Here is a 22,747-nt window from a genome sequence, read left to right as displayed (position 1 = left end):
CGCGTGAGAAACAAACTGTGTATATGAAATGTTCCGGACCCCCTGCAAGGTGTCCGGGTGGGTGCTGGCCCCGAAAACCAAGAAAAATAAAAATATCCTGGGAGAGAGTTATCAAGCAAAATTTAAGCACCTTAGTACTTCTTCTAACCAAAATCTTATCGCATTAGTTTGTTATTCTAAACATTTTCAACAAATATTGCTCAGCAATATATTAAAATTAATCAAACTAAATTAATGATACATCTTCAAACACTAAACAGCTAAATAAATATTCAAACAAGGAATAACCCGAAGTACGTCGTTTCAATAATTATTTCACTTTCAGATGTGTTCAACGATTGAAAAAATCCCTAAATATGAAGTCTTTATGATGAATAGTGACCTCAGTTTGTCATTGGTCAGTAGTAAGGATTATTATCTTTCTTGTTTACTTTCTGCATTAATAGTAACGGACAGAAGAATATAAACATTGATACAGCAGCTACATAAATGAATGAGGAATATAAGAGAAGTTTTAGAACAATTTGACATGCAAATTCTTACATCATATTCATATACCCTTCGAAAACAAGTTTTGCGCACAAGTAGAATCGACAGAACTTTGTTTTGTTGTAAACATTGAGTGACAGACTGACAGTGGTAGTGGGTGTGTTGTAATGTCATGCGAGTATTGTAGAAGTTTCAATATACGATGTTAAATCAATATCTTCAGGAGCTTGAGCAGGTACTGTGATGAAGAGTTATATTGTGAATATTATTGTTTTAAGGCAGTAGACAAACAAACATGGGTTTGGTATCGGGGCAGTATAAAAACAAATACCCTAAATTAGTAAATACTTCTGTATTTTAGTACTCTTACTTTTGAAGTTTTGTTGCGGCTCTCACCTGCTTGACTTACCTGGTCGGCACTCCCTATTTATTAGAGTCAGCCAAATGCTTCATATAAGAGAGTATAGAGGCAGCATAGATCTGATGGTACGCCAGTCTTATGAGGCAGATAGATTTATTAGTTTTATCAATAGAGATAAAGACTGAATTGTGTACCTTATATGTTTTAATTTGAAGAATGTCAGGATATACTTTCAAGGATATGGTAATCCTTCTCACTTAGGTCAAATTCACTTGTTTTGATTGGTTCATAGTCACTGAATTGCCATATTTATTTCTATAACTCCCCCCTCTCTATCTCTCTCCCTCTTTTTCTTTCTCTTCCTCCTTTCTCTCCCCCTCTCTCCCTCTCTCTCCCCCTCTTCCTCTCTCCCCCTCTCCCCCTCTTCCTCTCTCTCCCCCTCTTCCTCTCTCTCCCCCTCTTAGTCTCTCCTTCTTTCTTCTTTCTCCTTTCTCCTTCACTCCCTCTCTCTCCCTCTCTCCATCTCTTCCTCTATCCTTACTTCTTTCTCTCTATCTCCCTCTCTCCCTACTTTCTCTCTCTCTCTTTCTTTCTCTTTCTTTCTCTCTCTATCTCATGGACAGTTGATTAATATGAGAGTGGCATTCAAATATATGGATGTAAGTATAATTAAAAGATAGTTGAAAGTAGGATTTGCTCTAGAGTGGCATTGTTGCCGCACAAAAGATATACAAAAAATTGAGACCCCAAAAAGCAGCAACTAGAATAATACTCTAGTTTGGTTGAGAACACACATGAAGAGAGGTTGTAAAAACTGGGAGTGCCTATACTGAAGAAGTGAAGAGAAAGAGGAGTTATAATAGCCCTATTTAGAACAGAAAGAGGGATGAAATGAAAGAATGTCAAGAGGACATACCAAGGAATTAAAGAAAGCAGCATGCCTGAGAGATGCAAGGCAGGGCAGTTTTCCATATAGAAAATAAATTTATTAAATGGATTTAAAAAAAGAAATACTCCAGGTGGACACATAAGTAAATTGAAGGTTAAGTTTGACAAATTTTGATACAAACAATATGCCACAAACACAGTTCTAATTTTGTATATTAACAATTAGATTAGATACATACACATACACACATGAACACACATATATGAACACATACACACACAGACACCTGGACCTAGAGAATAGAGAAGGTATTTGATAAAGTACCTCACAGTTGACTTATGCGAAAATTGGAGGATGTTGGAGGACTGAGTGACAAACTACTATAATGAATGAATGACTTTTTGAAGGAAAGATACATGAGGACAGTAGTAAAGGATGGAGAGCAGTTATGAGCAGAGTTCCACAAGGTTCAGTGCTTGCACCAATAATGTTTTTGTCTGTGTCAATGACATGATGAAAGGAACAACATGCTATGCCAAAATGTTTGCAGATGATACAAAAATCATGAGAAGAGTGAAAATGAGGAGGATGGTAGACTGTTGCAAAAAGGTCTAAATGCTATTTTTGTATGGAGCAAAGAATGGGAAATGAAGCTCAATCACTGACAGAAGTCATCTAAGTATGCCACTTTTCTAAGTAAGTATACCAAAAAATGCAAAAGGCCATCTTTAAGCTATTCCTTGGGAAGTGAACCCATTACAAAAGCAAAAGAGGAGTAAGACTTGGGAGTCTTGAAAAAAGACAGCCTGTCAACTGACACACATGCCAGCTGGATTATAGGAGAGACATTTGGACTACTGCAGAAGATTGAAGTGGCATTCCATTGTATGGATGAAGAGATGATGAGAAAATTCATCAAAACCCTGACACATCCAAGACTGGAATATGCATCAGTAGTATTGTCTCAACACAGAGTGAAGGATGTAAGCATGATCAAGAGAATGCAAAGGGTAGCAACCAAACTGGTCCCCAGTCTGGCAGATAAACCATGTGTTTACATTTTCCAATATGGATGCCAGACTCCAGATCTTCATGTACACACACACACACACACACACACACACACATATATATATATATATATATATATATATGTATAATACTGATGACCCACTTTCAGAGAAGAATAAGCGAAGATATAGAGATCTGTATATTTCGATCACTTACTGTGATCCTCTTCATATCTGCTGAAGAGGATCACAGTAAGGGATCGAAATATTCAGATCTCTATATCTTCGCTTATTCTTCTGCGAAAGTGGGTCATCAGTATTATTTTACAAATGTGCTATGACATAACTTTGATATATATATATATATATATATATATATATATATATATATATATATATATAATATATATATATATATATATATATATATATATATATATATATGCATGATGACCTTGAGTCTGGGATCCATATCACAAGAAAAAACATAAACACGAGACTTGATGTACAGTATGAGGTTTATTACTCGGTTTATTACAAGTTGCATTTATATTACCCATATGTCTAGTTAGGACAAGAACTGCCTATCCCAAGGCATACCATGTTACAGAAATCTCAGAAATTAATCTTAATCCATAAATACCTTTGCAGGATCCCTTTGATGGTGAGGAGTTTGTGGAAAGGCTAGCATGGAGAGTAAACGCAAGTGTGTCACCTCCAGGTGGAGGCGACTCAGCATTTAATCCAGACCTTCTTCATACCGCTTTCACACAAGCAATCAAGTAGGTGTATGATTTTGTATCACAGTTTCTATTACTTTCCTTGTTTCTTGGGTTAACTTTAGTTTTATACATTTTTTTCTTTGTTTTGTGTAAGTTTACCATTCACATACCTCTCCCCCTCCCACTTGAGGGGAAGACTGAGAATGAGACTCAGTTACAAGGGGAATATCTGTAGAGGAGAGGAGGGAGAGGACAAGAGATAGGTGTGACTAGATAATGGTTGTAATTGGGTGATATATTGACGCAGTTCAAAGGGATTTCATCTTGCATGCTATGTATTCTTGATTGGATGAGGGGTGAGGGTACTCGTGTTGTAAAGCAGATAGGGTAAAGCAGCTTTAACAGTTAGGGCTCTGCTATGGAGGTGCTGTGCCTTGCTGTGTATCCTCAAACCCAAGCAGTCGGCAAGGGACAGGGATGACTTCCTTTACCAGGAACTGAGATAGAATTGATGACAAATGGGTGTTGGATAGGTGTGTGATAGGTAAAGGGTGGGCACATGCCTTAGTTAACTATCCCCCTCTTATAAGGAGGAAAACACTTTCTGGTATCTGTTAATTTCTTTTTTGCAGGGATCTTCAATTGCTTGGAGAAAGAACGGCTAAGAAATCCGAACGCTTGGAAGTAGCTGTTAAGGAGGAAGAGGTTCGGCATTGGCACAATGTGGCTCAGCTTCTTGACAAAAATCGGGTAAATTTTTCCAACATTAAAAAATTTGAGGAGTATGTGGGCCAAGTGGTCTTAAGCATTAGTGCAGTGTTTTTTTTTTTTTTTTTTTCCAATGGGATATCACCACTACTCCATAGAAGACTGAAAGACTGACAATACAGAAATAACTAAATAGGTCTTGAATATTATATGATATATTTTGCTCATTGTTTCAGGAAGCATTTCAAAGTTTCCAAGGTTTGGATAGCCGTATCAACAGCGTGGCCACCAAAGTCGTCCATCTTGGTGATCAACTTGAAAGTGTCAACACTCCAAGAGCCAGAGCAGTGGAAGCACAGCGGCTTATGAACCATTTTGCCGAGTTTCTATCTTCTGGACCTCTGGTGTCAGAAGTCTTCACTGATAAAAGTCAGGTGTGTGCATTCACATAATCAGTACCTTTTTACATTATTTGTGTTTACCTAGTTGTATTATATGGGAAGGGACCTATGCTCATAGTGACCTGTCTTTGTATCTTTCAGCATCTAGTTTGTTCTTAAATTCTTGTATGGTTTTTGCACACACTGTTACCTCATCCAATTTGTTCCAGACATCCACCACTCTGTGTGGGAAACTATTCTTTTTCAGATCTCTTCTATAACTATCCTTTTTGAGTTTCTTTTCATGTCCTCTTGTTTTTCTTTTATCCCACTTTAATAAATCTTCTCTGTCAAGGACTTCCATTCCTTTCATGATTCTGTAAATGGCCAGTAGATCGCCTCTTTCTCTATGTTTTACATTATTACTTTTGTCCCTGTGGCAAGGGATAAAAGTACCACTATCTTGTCTTATGTGTATCGTAGAAAGCAATGAAATGGGAATGAATATGGGGACTAACAATTCCCCTCTTTTTCAGTTGCAAAGAATCAAAAAAGAAGATTTGGGAGGAAGACTGACCAGTACCTTTGTAATTGGGTTTTGGAATGTGCATGGGTGTGTAACAAGTGAGGGAAAAAAAAAAAAAAAAAGTGAGAGAGAGATTGATAGTATGTAAGCGAGAAGAAATATGGAAATGTTAGCTGTGTTAACATTAAGAGAATATAAACTGAAAAGGAAAAGTGAGTTTTAGTTGAGGGGTGTGGTAACTAGGATGTCAGGAGTGGAGAGAGAGTAAGGAAGGGAAGTCATGGCAATTTTAGTGTCATCTGCAAATTTGGATATTTTATTTACTAAACCACATAAATCAAAAATAGAATCAGACCAAGCACAGACCCCTGGGTGAACACCGCTCACTATATCACACCATTGATTACAACCCTAGGTTTTCTCTCGGCCAATCTTTGACTCAGTTATGAAGAGGCCTTGCTGTGGATATGATGTGTCTTGTTACACTGCTTCTGACCCAGGGCAGTGGATGAGATGCAGGAATAACCCATCATCCAGGAGGAGCCAAGAAAAGAGGGAGGGAAAAGTGGTGAATGGAAGTGGAGTATGTGGGGATGAAATGGGTGGGAATGGATTTTATGCCCTTATTTTTTGGCTACCTCCCTTGTAAAGGGGAAAGAGCCATTGGCATATGTATGTACCATGTAAGTGTAATTTACTGAATAGCCGATTGTGCAGGACCACATCAAACACATTTTGGAACACCAAGCACTGGTATATTGTATCAACTGATTTGCTTCCATCATGCAGAAAAAGAGAAGGTTGGGAGAAATCTCTTCTGGCTGTGTCAAAATATCATTCATACATACTCCCTCACCCCCCATCCCCTCCACCCACTCCCATGCATCACAGCATCATCCATATACAACCATTCTCCACTTACCCCATCTTCTGTCTTCTTCCTTTCTCAAAGCCCCTTTTACCCCATCCATCCATCTCGTCCTTGGTTGCCCCCTCCTGTTCACTACATCCACTTCTGCTTTCCACACTTCATTTACTAATCTTTCTTCACTCCTTTCCATGCGTCCAAACCATCCCAATGCTCTTTCATCAACCCTATCTCCCAACTCCTTTTCTACTCCTGCTCTCCTCCTCACCTTGTTTCTCACTCTATCCAGCCTAGTAACCCCTACCATACTTCTCAGACATTTCATTTCAAACACGTTTGAATTTGTCCTCTCATATGTTCCATGTTTCTGCCCCATACAGTGCCGTTGGTACAATTATCCCTTCATACAATATCCTCTTAACATTCATTCCCAAATGTCTATTTCTCACAACACTTGTTAATCCCCCAAGGCATTTACTTGCTTCTCTCAATCTACATTCTACCTCCACCTCCACTCCTCCCTTTCCTACCACATCCACCTCCCACATGCACCCCCAGCTCCTCCAGCCTCTCTCCTTTTATTTGTTGATAGCAGTTTATTATGATGTATACATTTTGCATGTCATTATTATTACTTCATAAGTTTTTATTTTTTATTTTTCCAGATATATGAAGCAGCTGATGTAATACAAAAACTTCATCTTATAGCCCAGGAATTACCATCAGGAAAGTAAGTTAACATTTAGAAAATTGGGAAACTGTAATGTTATAACACATTTGTAAATATACACTTGAAACCCACTATCGGGGAAATAACATCAGAAGTACAGGAAAACTGTATAATTCAACTACTATCTCTTTCTGTTGAAGAGGACTACAGATAGTCGGAATATACAGATCCCCTATACTTCTGATATTATTTCTCTGGTAGTGGGTGTTGGTCCACGACCAATAACACTTCTGTAATGTTAGTCTTGTAATTCACTTGTCACAAGGCCCCATGCCTTCGTTACGTCAGTTTCACTAATTTCAAGTTCATCTTATTCAGTAGGCCCCATGCCTTGTACTTCTCATACTTCAGTCAAGTCCTTAGGTTAAGTAAAGTTATGGATTTTTCTTCTTACTAAATTTACACTGTGTTCATTACAACCAGATCTCTCTCTGTCTGTCGAGATCCCCATATCATACGCCAAGCCACCTTCGTCTGATGTCACGAATTTTTCTCATCCAATCTCCTCTTATTTCTCAAATAAGTGCCACACCTTATGGGCATGACTTTGAATTCATGCACCAATAATTTTTCTCCTCCTCCACCTTTTCCTCCAATCCGGAAGGCTGTTACATTGACACAAGCAATATCGTTTACCTCAGCATTTGTCAAACGGAAATAGCTTTTGCGTTTACAGTTTTGATTACATCGGCATTATTACAATCAGTCACCTCTGTATCAACATGCAACAACCTCGTCGGTCGTTTGTTTACCTAGACAGGACGGCGACTAAACAAATCCCCGACTCAGCAGTCAGCTGTCGGCCGTTGTTTCATAACAACCGATCTTGAATTAGCATTCGCTCTCCATCTACCTCTCCATCTACCTAATTGTCTACCTCCATCTACCGGCCTCTTACAGTGGGTTTTAAGTGTCTATTTAGAAAATTGATCATATTACATAAATGTTACTGTGTTATTTCTGCTCTTCTCCATGTAAGGTATTGGCTGCAGTTGTATACAGTCAAAACTATTGGAACTTTAATGACACTATGAACTACCTCAGACCCTTCTTTAACCGAGTCATAAGAACAGTGTCATCTGTAAACAACTGGTTCATTTCGCACTTCCATGCTCAGTTACCATCTCCAAAACCCTGCTCACCACCCTCATATTTAATTTCCATAATATCCTATCCATATGCACATGAACAACCATGGTGACATTGCACAACCTAGGCCCAGCCACACTTTCACTTAAACCATTTCCATCCCTAACACAATTTCTTCTACTCACATGAAAACTTCTCCTGTATTTCTTTACTGTCTTTTCTCACATCCTTTAGACATGTGGTCTTTCTTAATTTGTTCCCGTGACCTCTTAAAGCCCCCTCATCCTTCATCAAGATATCTCTTCTGTTATTGACCTTCAGTGACCTGAATGCTGTAATCTTATCACCTCTTTCTCTTTGATCTTTCAAAGTTGGTAGACCCAGTGCTTTTAGTCATTCCTCATATGGTTTATCTCCCAGGATTGGGACCAGTTTGGTTGCTGCCTTTTGTATTCTCTCAATCTTGCTTATATCCTTCACTCTGTCTTGAACATATCAGGGTTTTGATGAGTTTTATCATCATCTCTTCACCCACATAGTGAAAATCCACTTTAATCTCCTGCAAAAATCCATACATCTCTTTCACAATCGTGCTGATGTGTCCGTCAGAGATTGTGTGTGTATTTACCTAACTATAGTAGACAGGAAAGGAGCAATGCTTGTTGGGTCCTGTTTCCTATTCTCCAATTTTCTAACATACCTAGACTCAAATTTATGTACAGTCTCAGCTTATTCTATATCCTTGATTTCCAGTTATCGTATTTAGATTTGAATCCATGTATTGTTTGAGCTGGGGCTATATCACCTTCTAAGCTACTCCAAATATTTGCGCACCTGTACGGAAAACTGTATTTCTTCGCATCTTTTAGACATGTGATCTTTCTCAATTTACTTCCATAACCTCTTAAATCCCGCCCATCTTTAATCAGATCTCTTCTGTCAGTGTAATCTTTCCTCTTTAGTGACCTGATCGAAAAGAGGAGACCTGAAAATGTTCATTGTTTCAACTTCTCTTCGTAACAGGTTCGAAAATGCCAAGCAGAAGATTGGTGAGAAGTATGACGAAATTGAGCGATCTCTCATCTTAGAGTTTATCAAAGCCCATCGGTCAACTGATAAGGAGCGGATGAAGGAGATCGCCGCCATACTTTCCCATTTCAAAGGTTATTCACAATGTGTGGATGCCTTTATTGAGGAAGCACAACATGTAAGTTTTGTGAACTTTAAAGGAAGACAAAAAATGAAGGGGATGGATGGAGTAAAGGGGGGCATTAGGTGCAAGAAATATTTCTGGCAAGCAAGTGCTAAAAATAAGTGAACAGAAAGTGGTTTTAAATGGATGAAGGAATGATGTGGCCCAAACAAAGGTTCTTGGCTGTCCATTAATCTTTTTGAGTGGATGAGGAACAGGCAGAGTTGGGCGCATTCCTAGGTGCATTCCTTGATGTCCTGACTGGCATGACTTTGCTTAGGACACTGAGGAATGAACCTAGGAACACACCAAGGAATGCACCCAGCTCTGGGAACAGGATTGCTATATAATGGAAGTAGTGGGAGTAAACTTGCGCCAGTTGTTGGGTCTGCTGTGAAAGTACTGTGCCTTGTTGCATTGCCTTTGACCTGAGGATTGTGGCAGGAGGCAGGAATGATCCTTCATTCGTGAGGTTCTAGGATGAGAATGGCAATGAACGGGTTTTGGTTGGGTGTGGGATGGTTGTAGGTTTTGACTCTGTCATTCCTCCCTTATAAGGAAAAAAGGCTCTATAGAATATATCTTTTTAATCTATATAAAAACAACTTAACCTCACTCATTTTTAGAATGATGTTAATTTTTTTTTCTCGCATTCCTTCTGCTAATATTTTGTCACCATTAAAAAAAAAATATTGTTTATTTCTTGTCCCTGTTTTTCCTACCTGCATAGGTTAAGGTAAGCAATAGCCCACACCATTTTATTCCATTTCTTTCATTTATACCAACACTTTTGACAGTTTTGCCCTCTAATACCTTTATACTTACCTGTTTTAAAATTCCAACCATTTATGTTCTACCATCCTTATGCCTGGTACATGCCAAATGTGCTTACATGTTCTGTGGCATACTTCAAGGATTGCGCTGCATTTATCTAAATGTTGACCAACAGCATTGTAAAACTTATCAAAGACCAACTATCAAAACTGATAGAAATGCCTAAAAAACACAAACTGAAAGACAAAGAATACCCAGTCAGACTGCAGTCAACAAAACTAAAAACAATCTACTTCCTATCCATGAAGCTGTATTAACCATTGAAGTTGAAAAACAGCTATCTGAACAACACTTTAACATTGTAAAGGACCATTATTCTAAAATAATTCACAAGCCCAGTAAGCCTGAGAACAGAGATGTAATAAAGAATATATGGTATAGTTTCTCTGGGACTGATCAGTCAACAGCATGGTTAACTATTTGGGGGTTGCAGAAGTTTTATAAAATGGACAGAGAGGAGCCAGTTTGTATCTCTGTTGTTATATTCAGAAGTATTTTTTAACATCCACTTTTATCATGTTTGTATTCAATATTTCTTCATTTCTTATTATATTTCATCCATAATAATGCACTGATAAGAAAAATATAACTTCTGCTCTGTGCATGTTGTTTGTTTGGCCATCAACTTTTCTCTTTCTGATGTCTTCATGATTGTCACACTTGTGTTTCATTTGTTTCGTGATGCTCTTTGTTTACTTCATATGACACCCTAGCTACCGAGTGATGGCAAGAGCAGGGCAGTATGTGACATAAAATAATACACATTTGTGTGATAGTAAATGCACACAACCTAACATTGTCATTGACCATGTTTCACAAACCTTCAGACATTATACCATCTATAACTAATATATTTTTCATATATATTTTTAAATATTTACCCATATACTCTTATTTTCTAATAATCCTCATTTCCAAAACTATGATTTACCATTTTTATCCTTAAGGGAACTCTGCGCAGTCGAGACTTATTTGTTGAGGTGTTGCCACTATGCACCAGAAGCGAGGAGCTCATTCGTCAAGTCTTTACGAACCCAGATCAGGTCATGGCCAAGTTTGTCCTCAACATATTTCAGGGTCAATTACAGGTCAGTTGCTTCATCTGCTCTCAAAATAATTCTTCTGGAACATACATACATACATACATATACCAAGGCTTTTTCCCCCTTCCAAGGGAGGTAGCCAAAAAGGGAAAGGCATAAAAACACTCCCACCCATTACATCCCCAAATACACTCCACATCCCTCCCACCCTTCCTCTCATCTGAGCACCTCCTGGATGACGGGTCATCCCTGCACCCTGCCCACTGCCCTGGGTCAGAAGCAGTGTCGCAAGACACAGCACATCCACAGCAAGGCCGCTTCATTTAATCGGCGACCCCCCCTCTCCGTCCCCCTTTGCATATAAGGCGAGGACGGGGAGAAATCGCTTCGGGCTGCGTCAAAATTTACTCACACATACTACCCCACCCCCCACCCCCCCTGCCCATTTCTCCTCATGCAATCACAACATCATCCATATACAACCATTCTCCATTCACCTCTGGAACATAATTCAGAATTTTGTGGTTTTAAAATTATTTTTCCTCTTAGAATATAGGCATAGATGTATGATTTAACATGATTTTTTTTATTAATCAAAATAGAAATCAAATGTATCTTAAGAATTACAGTTGTATAATGATGGATATTAAAACTTGTTTGTATAGTAAAATGTTAGATAGTATGGGAAAGTACAGTAGTAGAGACTAATTCCATTAGTGTAGAATATCATGTAATATGGTTTTTGTTAGCATGAAAAACTTAGATCCATAGGAGAACATAAGATCTATCAAGTTCTAGGAATTTTATCTGATTCTCCTTAATGTTCACTTTATATTTCCAGGAACACATTCAGACAAGACTTGAAAGCAAAAGTATACCTGAAGTTTATCTTCGTAATCTTCATGAACTTTACTCACAGACACAGAAATTGTGCAGTGATTTACAATATTTTGACATGGGCACAGACCCCAATTTCCTTAGTAAATTAACCAAATCTATCTTCCATAGACATCTGCATTCATACATAAGGTGAGTATAGTTATAGTTTGTTAGATTTATTCTGCACTATATGATACTGATTTCTTCATCATCTGTTTCATCTTCTTCATTTTCATCTTTTTCTTCACCTTCTTGTCTTCATCTTTTTCTTCACCTTCCTCTTCACTTTCTTCATCTCCTTAATTTTTTTTCTTCATCATCCTCTTCTTTTTGACAAAGGATTTAACAGCTGTGTTTCTTTTGTATATATTACAGTGTAGAAACAAGATATTTAAGGGAAAAATTCAATCTTATCTTAAGTCGCTACTATGAAACCAAAGGACACCAAAAGAAGAATATACAGTCAGGAGGGTAAGTAAAAACATCTTTGCTTTAACCACTCACTATTATATTTAAAAAAGTATGAGTAGATTATAGTATACATATGTATGTATTTATGTACCGTAAATAGATTTCTTTTTACTGGAAACTTGAAGGCTTAAGGTATCTGTCGGTAGTCTTTAATCTATAGATCCCTTTGGGAAAATGTTTTATTGTCTGTGTTCTCTGTATGTGAGATAGTGAAAGACGTTAATGCCAGTGTCTTCAGAAAGAAAGCACCACTACAAATAAGAATGCATTTTAAATAAATAAGGCATTTGATACAATCCTTAGCTACATCCTGTGAAAAAATATCAGAGAGACATCCACAGCAGTGACAAGAAATAACAACAAACTTCTAAACTGGCAGAGTGCAGAGTAACCTAGAATGACTAACCACAGTGAGATCTCTCATTAACGGACGTTAATTAGCTGTGTTTGTGGTGTTTTTGGTGCTGTTGTTTAGTGCATGCAATCACAATGCCACCCAAAAACCACTCCAAAACACCGAAAACACAGCAAAAACACCGCAAACATAGCTAATTAACGTCCATTAATGAGAGGTCTCACCGTATCTGTGGCCAAAAGATTGTGCATTGGAGTCCCTGAAAGATCAATACATCTGCAAATTATCTCTCCACTCCAAATCCAGATTGTTATGAGACTGAAACACTTGGTAACAAACTCCAAGCTTTATTCAACAAAATAACGGCTCTCAGATCTATAACATAAACAGACAAAATATCTAGCGTTAGCCATACAACACATTAACACAACATAAACAATTTATGACAAACATGCACCACAGCATGAACACAGTACATAACAGGACAAAATAAACACACATAAACTTACACATCAACAGAGGAACTGCAAGAGGGGAACTACACTCGCCTGTGGTGCGACTGTAACTAACAGTACACAGTGATACCAAACATGAAAACAGTTACGCCAGTGTTGCCAGTGTACAATAATTACTGCCAGTGTACAATAATTACCACATTCTCCCCTCCTAGAAAAATTCAGCATTAACAAAATGGATACCATGTCAGAAATATCAGATTAGTCCCATCCGTAACGATCGGGGGGCTTTAACACGCGAGTCGACCTCCTTAACTCAGTGGGCTCAGTGAATGAATGAGAGTCATGATTAGTATGAGGCTGTACATCTTGTGTTGTGTGTGAACCCAGAGTCTCTATATTTCCTGGTGCCTCATCCGGGTAAGTAAGAGTCGTCGGACTCTCAGGACTTGGAGCTAAGTCACGGATAGACACAGTTGACTCACGCCCGTCTGGATATTTGACACTTGCGTACATTGGGTTCACATCAACAAGTTCTACCTGATCAGTTAATGGTTCGTGTTTGCTAGACCTAACATGCCGCCGCAATAACACTTGCCCAGGGGTCAAAAGCCATGTTGGTAATCCATTTCCGAAACTAGAACGTCGTTGGAACCTGAAGAAACGCTCATGTGGAGTCTCATTGGTTGCAGTGCATAAGAGTGATCTTATTGAATGCAAAACCTCGGGAAGCACCATCTCCCAGTGTTGGTTCTTCAAACCATGAGATTCAAGTGTTAAACAAACAGCCTTCCAAATAATCCCGTTGTACCTCTCAACCTGACCATTACCTATTGGGTGATAAGGTGTTGTTTTACTTGTTGCAACTCCCTTCTGAGAAAGGTACATCTTCAGTTCTTGAGAAATGAAAGAAGGACCTTGATCTGAATGAATGAAACTCGGCATTCCACAAAGACTGAAGATAGACTCAAGACATTTGATTACTGTTTTTGAATTCATATTTGAACAAGGAAATGCAAAAGGAAAACGCGAGTATTCATCAACAACTGTAAGCATGTACTTATTGTTTGTGGTGGAAGGTAAAGGTCCTTTGAAATCAATACTGAGGCGTTCCATCGGCTGTGTGGCTTTAATGAGGACCCCTTGTGCTGAACGATGGAATTGTGGTTTTTGCTGTGCACAGACTTTACAAGAAGCACACACCTTTTTCACATCATCTGTTGAGAAGGGGAGGTTTTTAGATCGCACAAAATGCAAAAGCCGAGTTACCCCAGGGTGGCAAAGATTCTCATGAATGCCTGTAAGATTCGACATTGGGAAAACAGAACAGCAGTATGCACGAGACAAGGTATCTGGCGCAACATTCTGTTTCCCGGGACGATATTGTATCGTATAACTGAATGATGCCAGCTCAAGCCTCCACTCTTGTATCTTGTTATTCTTTATCTTGGTTCTTTTTCTGTTATCCAACATGAACATTACAGAGCGCTGATCAGTAATCAGAGTAAAATGTCTTCTGGCTAAGAAATGATTCCACTTGCGAACCGCTTCAATAATAGCTGTAGCCTCCTTTTCTACAGCAGGATAATGCAACTCACTTCCCTGAAGCGTTCTTGACATGAAAGCTACTGGCCTGCCACCCTGGTTCAATACTGCTGAGATAGCGACCTCTGAAGCATCACACTCCACAACAAAAGGAAGGCTCTCATCCACAGACCTTAGAGAAGCATCCGTAAGCTGCCTTTTCAAGGTGTTAAAGGCAGCTAGTGCTGATTCACTCAATGGAAAAGTTTTTGTGTTTATCAAGGGTTGGATTTTATCGGAGAAGCCAGGAATCCATTTAGCATAATATGCAAACAACCCTTGAACTCTTCGCAAAGACCCTATATTTGTGGGAGGTGGTAATTCCTGGAGAGGACGTAATCTGTCAGGGTCAGGCCTTATGACATTATTACCAACACAATGCCCAAGAACATTGATTGTAGGCACAGACATAACTGATTTAGATTCATTGAGGGTAAGCTTCCGTTTCTGAATAACCTCCAAAAATTTCTTAACATTGCTATCATGTTCATCCTGAGTTGATCCAGCTACAGTAATATTATCTAGATATGGGAAAGTATCTTTAAGACCCTCATCTCCAACTAACTTATCCATAGCTCTCTGAAATACTGCTACTCCATTAGTGACACCAAATGGGACTCTGCAAAACTGATATAATTTCCCTGCACCCTCAAAAGCAGTGTACTTCCTCTCACTCTCTTTAATGCTAATTTGGTGGTATGCGCTCTTCAAGTCAAATGTGGAAAACACCTTGTACTTTGCAAGACTGTGCACCATGTCCTCTATCCTTGGAAGGGGATATGCATCTAGTTCTGTGTACTGGTTGATGGTTTGAGAATAATCAATACAAAGTCTCTTTTTGTGCCTGTCAAGTGGATCTTTTACAACTACGACCTGTGCTCTCCATGGGGATATGCTTGGCTCAATGATACTTTCAGATAGCAAGCGTGATAACTGGTCACTTATAAACAACTGATCATCTTCACTATAGCGTCTGGATTTAACTGCAATTGGTTTACACTGTTGGGGTAAGTTCGGAAACAGTGAAGGCTCCTCAATATCAGCTGTTGTCAAGGCACAGTTACTAGTTACCCTTAAACTTGGTTTATTTCCCCCATACTGAAAAGTTACACTCTCGTGCTGCTTTTGAAAATCATGACCCAAGATCACATCACAACATAAATCCTTTAAAACCCCTAGCTGAACACATGGATAATTCTGATTGACATGACCCAAGTCTACCATAACATACCCAGGGGAGCTAGTATTCAAAGATGCTGATGCCATTGAAATCTCCTTGCTTGCAAGAACTACTGTCAGCTTTAGTTTCTGTGCCACTTTCTCACTTATGAAACTGTCCGAACTGCATGAGTCAATTAATGCTTTCAGTGAATGACCATTGACAGTGATGTCTGTAGCTGCATGTGAAAGGTTCTTTGGAAAAGTGGCAGCAAGTGTGAGCAGAGTGGGGTTATACAGTGTAGCAGTAGTGCTGTCAGAAGTCTTACCCTTGGATCTACAGACTTTGGCAAAATGACCTGTCTTACCACAGTTGTTGCATGTAACAGCACGGGCAGGACAACTACTCCTACCTGTAATATGTAATGCATTACCACAAAAATAGCATTTCTTCTTTGACGAATGTGCAGCAGCGACAGTCGAGTCCACAGGTGATCTTCTTTCCGCCTCTTCTTTCGTTGACTGCGGTTGTTGGCTATCACAAGGCTGTCCTTGCCGTCCTGGAACTAAAGCAGCTGCATGAGGAACAGGCAAGGAAGACGTGTAGGAATCAGCATTACGCTGGGCAAGATCCAATGTACGGGCCTGACTATACCCCGCCTCCAGATCCAAGGACTTGTTTTCTAGCAGGCGCTGACGAATAAATGCTGAGGCAATACCGTTAATAAACGCATCACGTACCATCTCCTCCCGGTATTGTTCAGCTGTGACTGCCTTAAAGTTACAACCCTTGCTTAGTTTATGTAACTCTCTCAGAAATTCATCAAGGGATTCACCTGACTGCTGTCGTCGGGTTGCCAAAACATGCCTTGCAAAAATCTCATTCGGTAACTTGACGTAAACACTCTCTAGTTTTGCAACGGCACCTTCATACGTAGCACAGTCTTCGATGAGTTCGTACACACTCGGGGATACACAGTTCACTAGAGCCTTCAGCTTGTTGGGTGCGGTCTCTCCACTCTCCTCCATGAAGTTTTGAAAGGTTCGGTGCCAGTGTTTCCACTCCTTGGCCGCCGTAGGAGAGCTGGGATCCGTGTCCAGTCGACATGGCTTAAGCAGCTTAGTCATGACGAGTATTTTGTTGAATAAATTGTTATGAGACTGAAACACTTGGTAACAAACTCCAAGCTTTATTCAACAAAATAACGGCTCTCAGATCTATAACATAAACAGACAAAATATCTAGCGTTAGCCATACAACACATTAACACAACATAAACAATTTATGACAAACATGCAACACAGCATGAACACAGTACATAACAGGACAAAATAAACACACATAAACTTACACATCAACAGAGGAACTGCAAGAGGGGAACTACACTCGCCTGTGGTGCGACTGTAACTAACAGTACACAGTGATACCAAACATGAAAACAGTTACGCCAGTGTTGCCAGTGTACAATAATTACTGCCAGTGTACAATAATTACCACACAGATCATAACATCAAAGCTCTCACCCAGGGCCATAGCCACAGGGGAGGGCCATTCCATCCCCACATAATCCACTCCCCCTCCATCCCCCTTCCCTCCCTCTTATCTTGGCTCCTCCAGGATGATGGGTCATCCCTGCATCTTGTCCACTGCCCTGGGTCAGAAGCAGTGTCACAAAATACAGCACATCCACAGCAAGGCCACTTCATTAATTCGGTGACCCCTTTCCCTGTCCCCTCATGCAGAAAAGGAGAAGACAGGGAGAAATCCCTTCAGGCTGTGTAAATTTATTTTCCACACATACTCCCTCACTCCCCATCCCCACCCACTCCCCCTCATGCATCACAGCATCATCCATACACAACCATTCTCCATTCACGTACAACAGTTTTTGTTATTAATGTTTATATCTTTATATAAGGTCAATCCTTACCCAAGACTGGTAACCTTCCATGTAGCTAGTGTGACTTTACTGGTAACAATAAGTGATCTTTTTATTGTTCAGGATCAATGAGATTCGACGTAACATCCAGGATGTGATTGGTAATAAAGCAACCTTTGGTGGCGAAACTTTCTTGTCAGAAGAGGTAGCCATCTCGCTTCTGCAGGAAACCAAGCAAGCCTTTAAACGATGTCAGATGGTCAGTAAGCTTTTTTTTTTTTTTTCCCATTGTATTTTGCATAGATTGTTATAGATTATCCTTTGTGAAGCTTGTGATTATAGATTACTTAGTGCATAAAAAAGTTTTAAAGAAAGTTCAGGAATTGCATCATATAAATAGATGATAGTTACATTTCTATTTCATCTCTTGAGTGACTTAGGAATTAATCTAGTGGCCATGACAGGATACTTAAAAATCTTGTGTCTCCTGCAAGAGATTAATTGATTACATAAGTGAAATAATTTATATATCTATCCATATACTAAAGGCTTCTTCCCCCTTGTAAAGGAAGTAGTCAAAGATACATTCTCTACCACCCATTCCACTCCATCCACCACTCCCATCCAGTTATTTCCTCTATTCCTCTCCTAATTCTTTCAGTTAAAACCCCTCCATAAGCCTTTCCAACTACACTCAACAAACTGATCTCTAAAACTACTACAATCACATTTGTCCCCTTTTCCTTTGTAAAGCAGAACTACACAGGCACTGCTCCAGTCCTCTGGCACTCTCCTGTCCCTTAGACAAACATTAAACAACCTCAGTAGTCAGTCCACTATTACTGTACCTTCCTTCTTCAGACACTTTGGATAATACCCATCCAACCTAGGTGCCTGACCAGTTCTCATCAGTTACCAGCTCTCATCACTACCATTACTTAATTTTAGATTATAGAAAAGAAGCAACACATACTGGGATTTCTCTCTTACTTGCAAATTAATTGTCATCCCTTCAAATTAATTTATGGGTCCAACTTGGCCTATATCCTTATTTTCCAGTTATCATATTTAGATTTGAATTTATGTATTGTTTCTGCTTTATAGCAAACTGACATCCTTGAGGCATTTAGTCTTTCTCAATTGGTTCTTGTGACCTCTTGAAGCCTTTTCATCCCTAATCAAGACCTCTATTCAATCAATGTAGCCTATCCCCTTTAGCAACCTGAATAATGAAAACAAGTCACCCCTTTCTCTTTCGATCTTTCAATGTTGCCAGGTACCGTGTTTTTAGTCTCCCATGTTGTCTCCACCAGGCTGGGAACCAGTTTGCTGCCCTTTGTATTCTCTTGATCTCACTTATATTTGTTACTCTTTTTGGGGACCATACCACCACAGAGGCATTTTTTGTGTATGTACAGTTTAACCCCTTCCATATGGTGCCGCACACGTAGGCATCATGGGGAGCGAGTGTATTCGCGAGGCTGCCATATCGGCGTCTTGATTATATTTATTGTAGTCGCCCCTCCATAATGACATTCTTTCTAATTCTTTTGTAATCGCATTTTCTATGGTTATCAAAATTCACGGGTGAAGAGAGAACGATCGATATAAGCGGTGACTATATTTTATGATGCGAGTATTATTACGACACGTCGTACGGCTGGCATTGGCTGCTGCCACCGAGATCTAAGTCCATGACGCCTACGTGTGCGGCACCGTATGGAAGGGGTTAAACTGACTTTTTTATTTCTTTCTTTTTTCATATTGTAAATCCACAACATTCATAAGAACATAAGAATGAAGGAGACTGCAAGAGACAATAAGGCCTACACTAGGCAGCTCCATATCCATCACCTGTCATCCCCATCCATAAAGTTGTCTAACCGTTTCTCAAAACAGCTGATAGTTTCAGTGCTCACCACATGGTTACTAAGTCCATTTCATTCGTTGACCACCCTATTAGTAAACCAATTCTTGCCTATTTCCTTCATAAATCTAAATTTGTCCAATTTAAATCCATTACTGTGAGTACTGCCCTGTTGTCTTAGTATGATGACCTTGTTTGCATCATCCTTGTTAAAGCCTTTGATCCACTTGAAGACCTCTATTAGATTCATAAACAAGATGTAATGGTACAGAATATGAAGAGAATGGCAGCATCAATATATAACTTTTTTTTTCTTCTTCTTTCTTCCCTCTTTTCTTTCTCGCAATATTTCATAGGAAATAGCAGTACTGTTTATGAATAATCTTTAACTTTTTCTTTTTCTTTTTTATAATAAAAGTTTTTGGTAAATCATTAACTGTGTCTCATTGGGTTTCAGCTGTCAACACCATCAGACGTTCAGAATAATGCTGTGCAAATATTTGATTTGCTAGTGAAGGCATTGCTCCTTGACCATGTAGATTATGCCATAGGTGAGTGGGTACTCAGAAATGTCAAAATACTTAGCAATGTGATTTAGGTACTCTGCCAGTATTGGGCAGAATATACAGTACTACCTCTCATTAACGGACTAAAAGGGGGGTAACGGTGTCCGTTAATGTAAATAATCCGTTAATTTGGAGTGGTTTTTGGGTGGCATAGTGATTGCACGCACTAAACAACAGCAAAAACTTTGCGAAAAACACCGCAAACACAGCTAATTAATGTCCGTTAATAAGAGGCCTCACTGTAGTGTATATAGTTATTTACTTCGTGGGACCAATGGCGGCTACCTTTAGGTAATGACATGCAGGAAACCCATGGCTCCTTGGTAATCAGCAGTGGCCCCTGAGTGGGCCCATAAGTTACTCAGGGAAGAAATACTATGTTGTTCCCTATGGATTATTAGTGTGGGGCATTGTTGTCGTTGTTGTTCCCTAGACTGTCTGTCCGAGCAGTCCCATCTCCCCAAGGAATGCTATTGCCAAAACAGGGTTTTCCCATAAATCCTTTATGGAGTGTGTGTTCTGTTGTTTGCTTGCATGATTGTGTGTAATGCAGTCTTCCATGACATGTTGAATAGTATGGGGTGAAGTGTTACATCCTTGGCATTTGTCCACAATGCGGTCATCCATCCTGGGCATTGTAGAATGAGGTGCTGTGTGTCATCTATGTGATGGTTGCATCCTTGGCAGTTTGAATCTGTGGCCAGGCCTATTCTGTGTTGGTGCTAATTTAATGATGGATAGTGTCCTGAATGTAAACATGCCAGTGTGGTTCATACCTCTCTTTAGAGCAGTGGTTCTTAACCTTTTTTGGCAGCGACCCAAAATTTTGCACAAATGAAGCATCAAGACCCAAGCCTACTTAGATATACGAATTGTATTTATAAGTAATATGATTATGCTTTTAAAAGCGGGTTTTAGAAACAAAATTATTTAATCATGGTCTGCTTAGAATCCTAAAACTAGGCATCATGTATTTTAATTATTACATTATATAATTATAATATATATGTAGTGGGAAAATAATCATTTTCTGCAAACCCTTAGCGACCCAATAAAATGGCTTGGCGACCCAAATTTGGGTCACGACCCAGGGGTTAAGAACCCACTGCTTTAGAGACTAGATTAAGTAAAGAGCCCCTCACAAGGGGAAAAGGTCTTTGGTATACAAAATAAAAATTGTGTAATTCCCCACTGAATACCTTCTTCATATATGAAATGGTGGAATATAAGAACATGTATCTGTGAATGATGAAAATACTGAAATGCTGTCACTTTTCAGAATTGGGTCTCCAAGCCATTCCAAGCGGGGAGGTAAAAGCACCGCCAGAAATAAGCTTCTTTGAAGTCGTGCATCAGAGTAATTCAATGGTACATCTTTTGGAGAAACTCTTCCACGATAGTTTGGTGCCCTTGGTCATGTGAGTTTGTCATTGATGTTTCATTGCATGCAGGGCCCCAACATGGGTAAGTGCCCCCACCCCACACCCCACACACACCACCACTACCACCACCACCCTTCATAGACAGTCAGACAAAACTCATAATGCATAGTCTCAAGCACTCATCTGCCTGTGGCCCTGATAACATAAGCAACATCCACCTAAAACACATTGGACCACAAGGTATACACGCACTCACAAACATTGCAAACTACAGCTATTCACACAACACTATACCCGACATCTGGAAGCATGGTAAAATAATCACCATTCCAAAACCGAACAAAGACCCAACAATCCCAACATCGCACCGCCCAATCACACTTCTCTGCACCCCCTCTAAAGTCATTGAACGCCTAATACTTAAACTTGTCACACCATATATTCCCCTTGCTGACTCACAACACGGTTTTAGGCCACTACACTCCACAAACACTCTTCTGACAAACCTCACACAAAGAATTTTATATGGCATCAATTCAGATAGGCCCCACCACAGAACACTTCTTATAACATTGGACATTAGTAAAGCTTTTGATGCTATCCCCCGCCACAACCTAACAAATATAATATATAACACAGACATGCACAATAACACCAAAAGATGGCTGGCCAATTATCTGGCAGGCAGGAATGCTCATGTGTCATATAATGGCCAATCATCGCACATCAGAAACATTAAGAACGGAGTACCACAGGGCTCAGTTCTATCCCCCACATTATTTAATCTATACATGCATGACTTACCCACGCCAGACACCTCAGAAATACAAATCTCTTCCTACGCAGACGACATAACAATCACATGCACACATCGTAACACAGACAAAGCTGCAGAAATAATCCAGCCTTACCTTGACACACTCAACACATGGTTCATCACAAACAGACTCAAAATAGCTCCAACCAAATCTACAGCAACACTTCTCACCAACTGGACAAAAGAACACAAATACATACCTCATCTCTACATCAACAACACTCTAATACCACACACAAACACACCGAAAATTCTTGGTGTAACATACGATACATCCATGTCTTTCAAACAACACCTCACAAACATAAAAAACAAATGCACACCTAGACTTAACGCACTTAAGTCAATCACTGGAACAACATTTGGACAAAACAAAGAAACTAATATAACAATATACAAACAATGCATACGCTCAGTGATGAATTATGCGAGTCCTGCATGGGCTCCTAATCTCAGTGAGACACACCACAACACCCTTCAAATCATACAAAA

At 39.5% G+C, this 22,747-nt stretch overlaps 1 protein-coding gene across 1 annotated transcript in view; it reads left to right on the top strand.

Moving 5' to 3' along the window:
• The first annotated feature begins 592 nt into the window (after positions 1 to 592).
• Sec10 (Exocyst complex component Sec10) overlaps positions 593 to 22,747 on the top strand; it is a 31,718-nt gene continuing 9,563 nt past the window's right edge. The window contains exons 1-12 of the mRNA XM_076172625.1: positions 593 to 724; positions 3,401 to 3,531; positions 4,104 to 4,221; positions 4,416 to 4,613; positions 6,619 to 6,683; positions 8,796 to 8,979; positions 10,746 to 10,886; positions 11,683 to 11,870; positions 12,096 to 12,191; positions 17,747 to 17,882; positions 19,948 to 20,041; positions 21,336 to 21,474. Coding sequence (XP_076028740.1) covers positions 692 to 724; positions 3,401 to 3,531; positions 4,104 to 4,221; positions 4,416 to 4,613; positions 6,619 to 6,683; positions 8,796 to 8,979; positions 10,746 to 10,886; positions 11,683 to 11,870; positions 12,096 to 12,191; positions 17,747 to 17,882; positions 19,948 to 20,041; positions 21,336 to 21,474 — 1,523 coding nt within the window. The 5' untranslated portion in view covers positions 593 to 691. The remainder of the gene's footprint in view (positions 725 to 3,400; positions 3,532 to 4,103; positions 4,222 to 4,415; positions 4,614 to 6,618; positions 6,684 to 8,795; positions 8,980 to 10,745; positions 10,887 to 11,682; positions 11,871 to 12,095; positions 12,192 to 17,746; positions 17,883 to 19,947; positions 20,042 to 21,335; positions 21,475 to 22,747) is intronic.

This window comes from Oratosquilla oratoria, chromosome 33 (genome assembly GCF_046742065.1).
Source record: "Oratosquilla oratoria isolate Oo_2021 chromosome 33, ASM4674206v1, whole genome shotgun sequence".
NCBI lineage: Eukaryota > Metazoa > Arthropoda > Malacostraca > Stomatopoda > Squillidae > Oratosquilla > Oratosquilla oratoria.
Note: the sequence above shows the minus strand (reverse complement) of the source record. Positions and strands in the feature narration are given on the sequence as shown.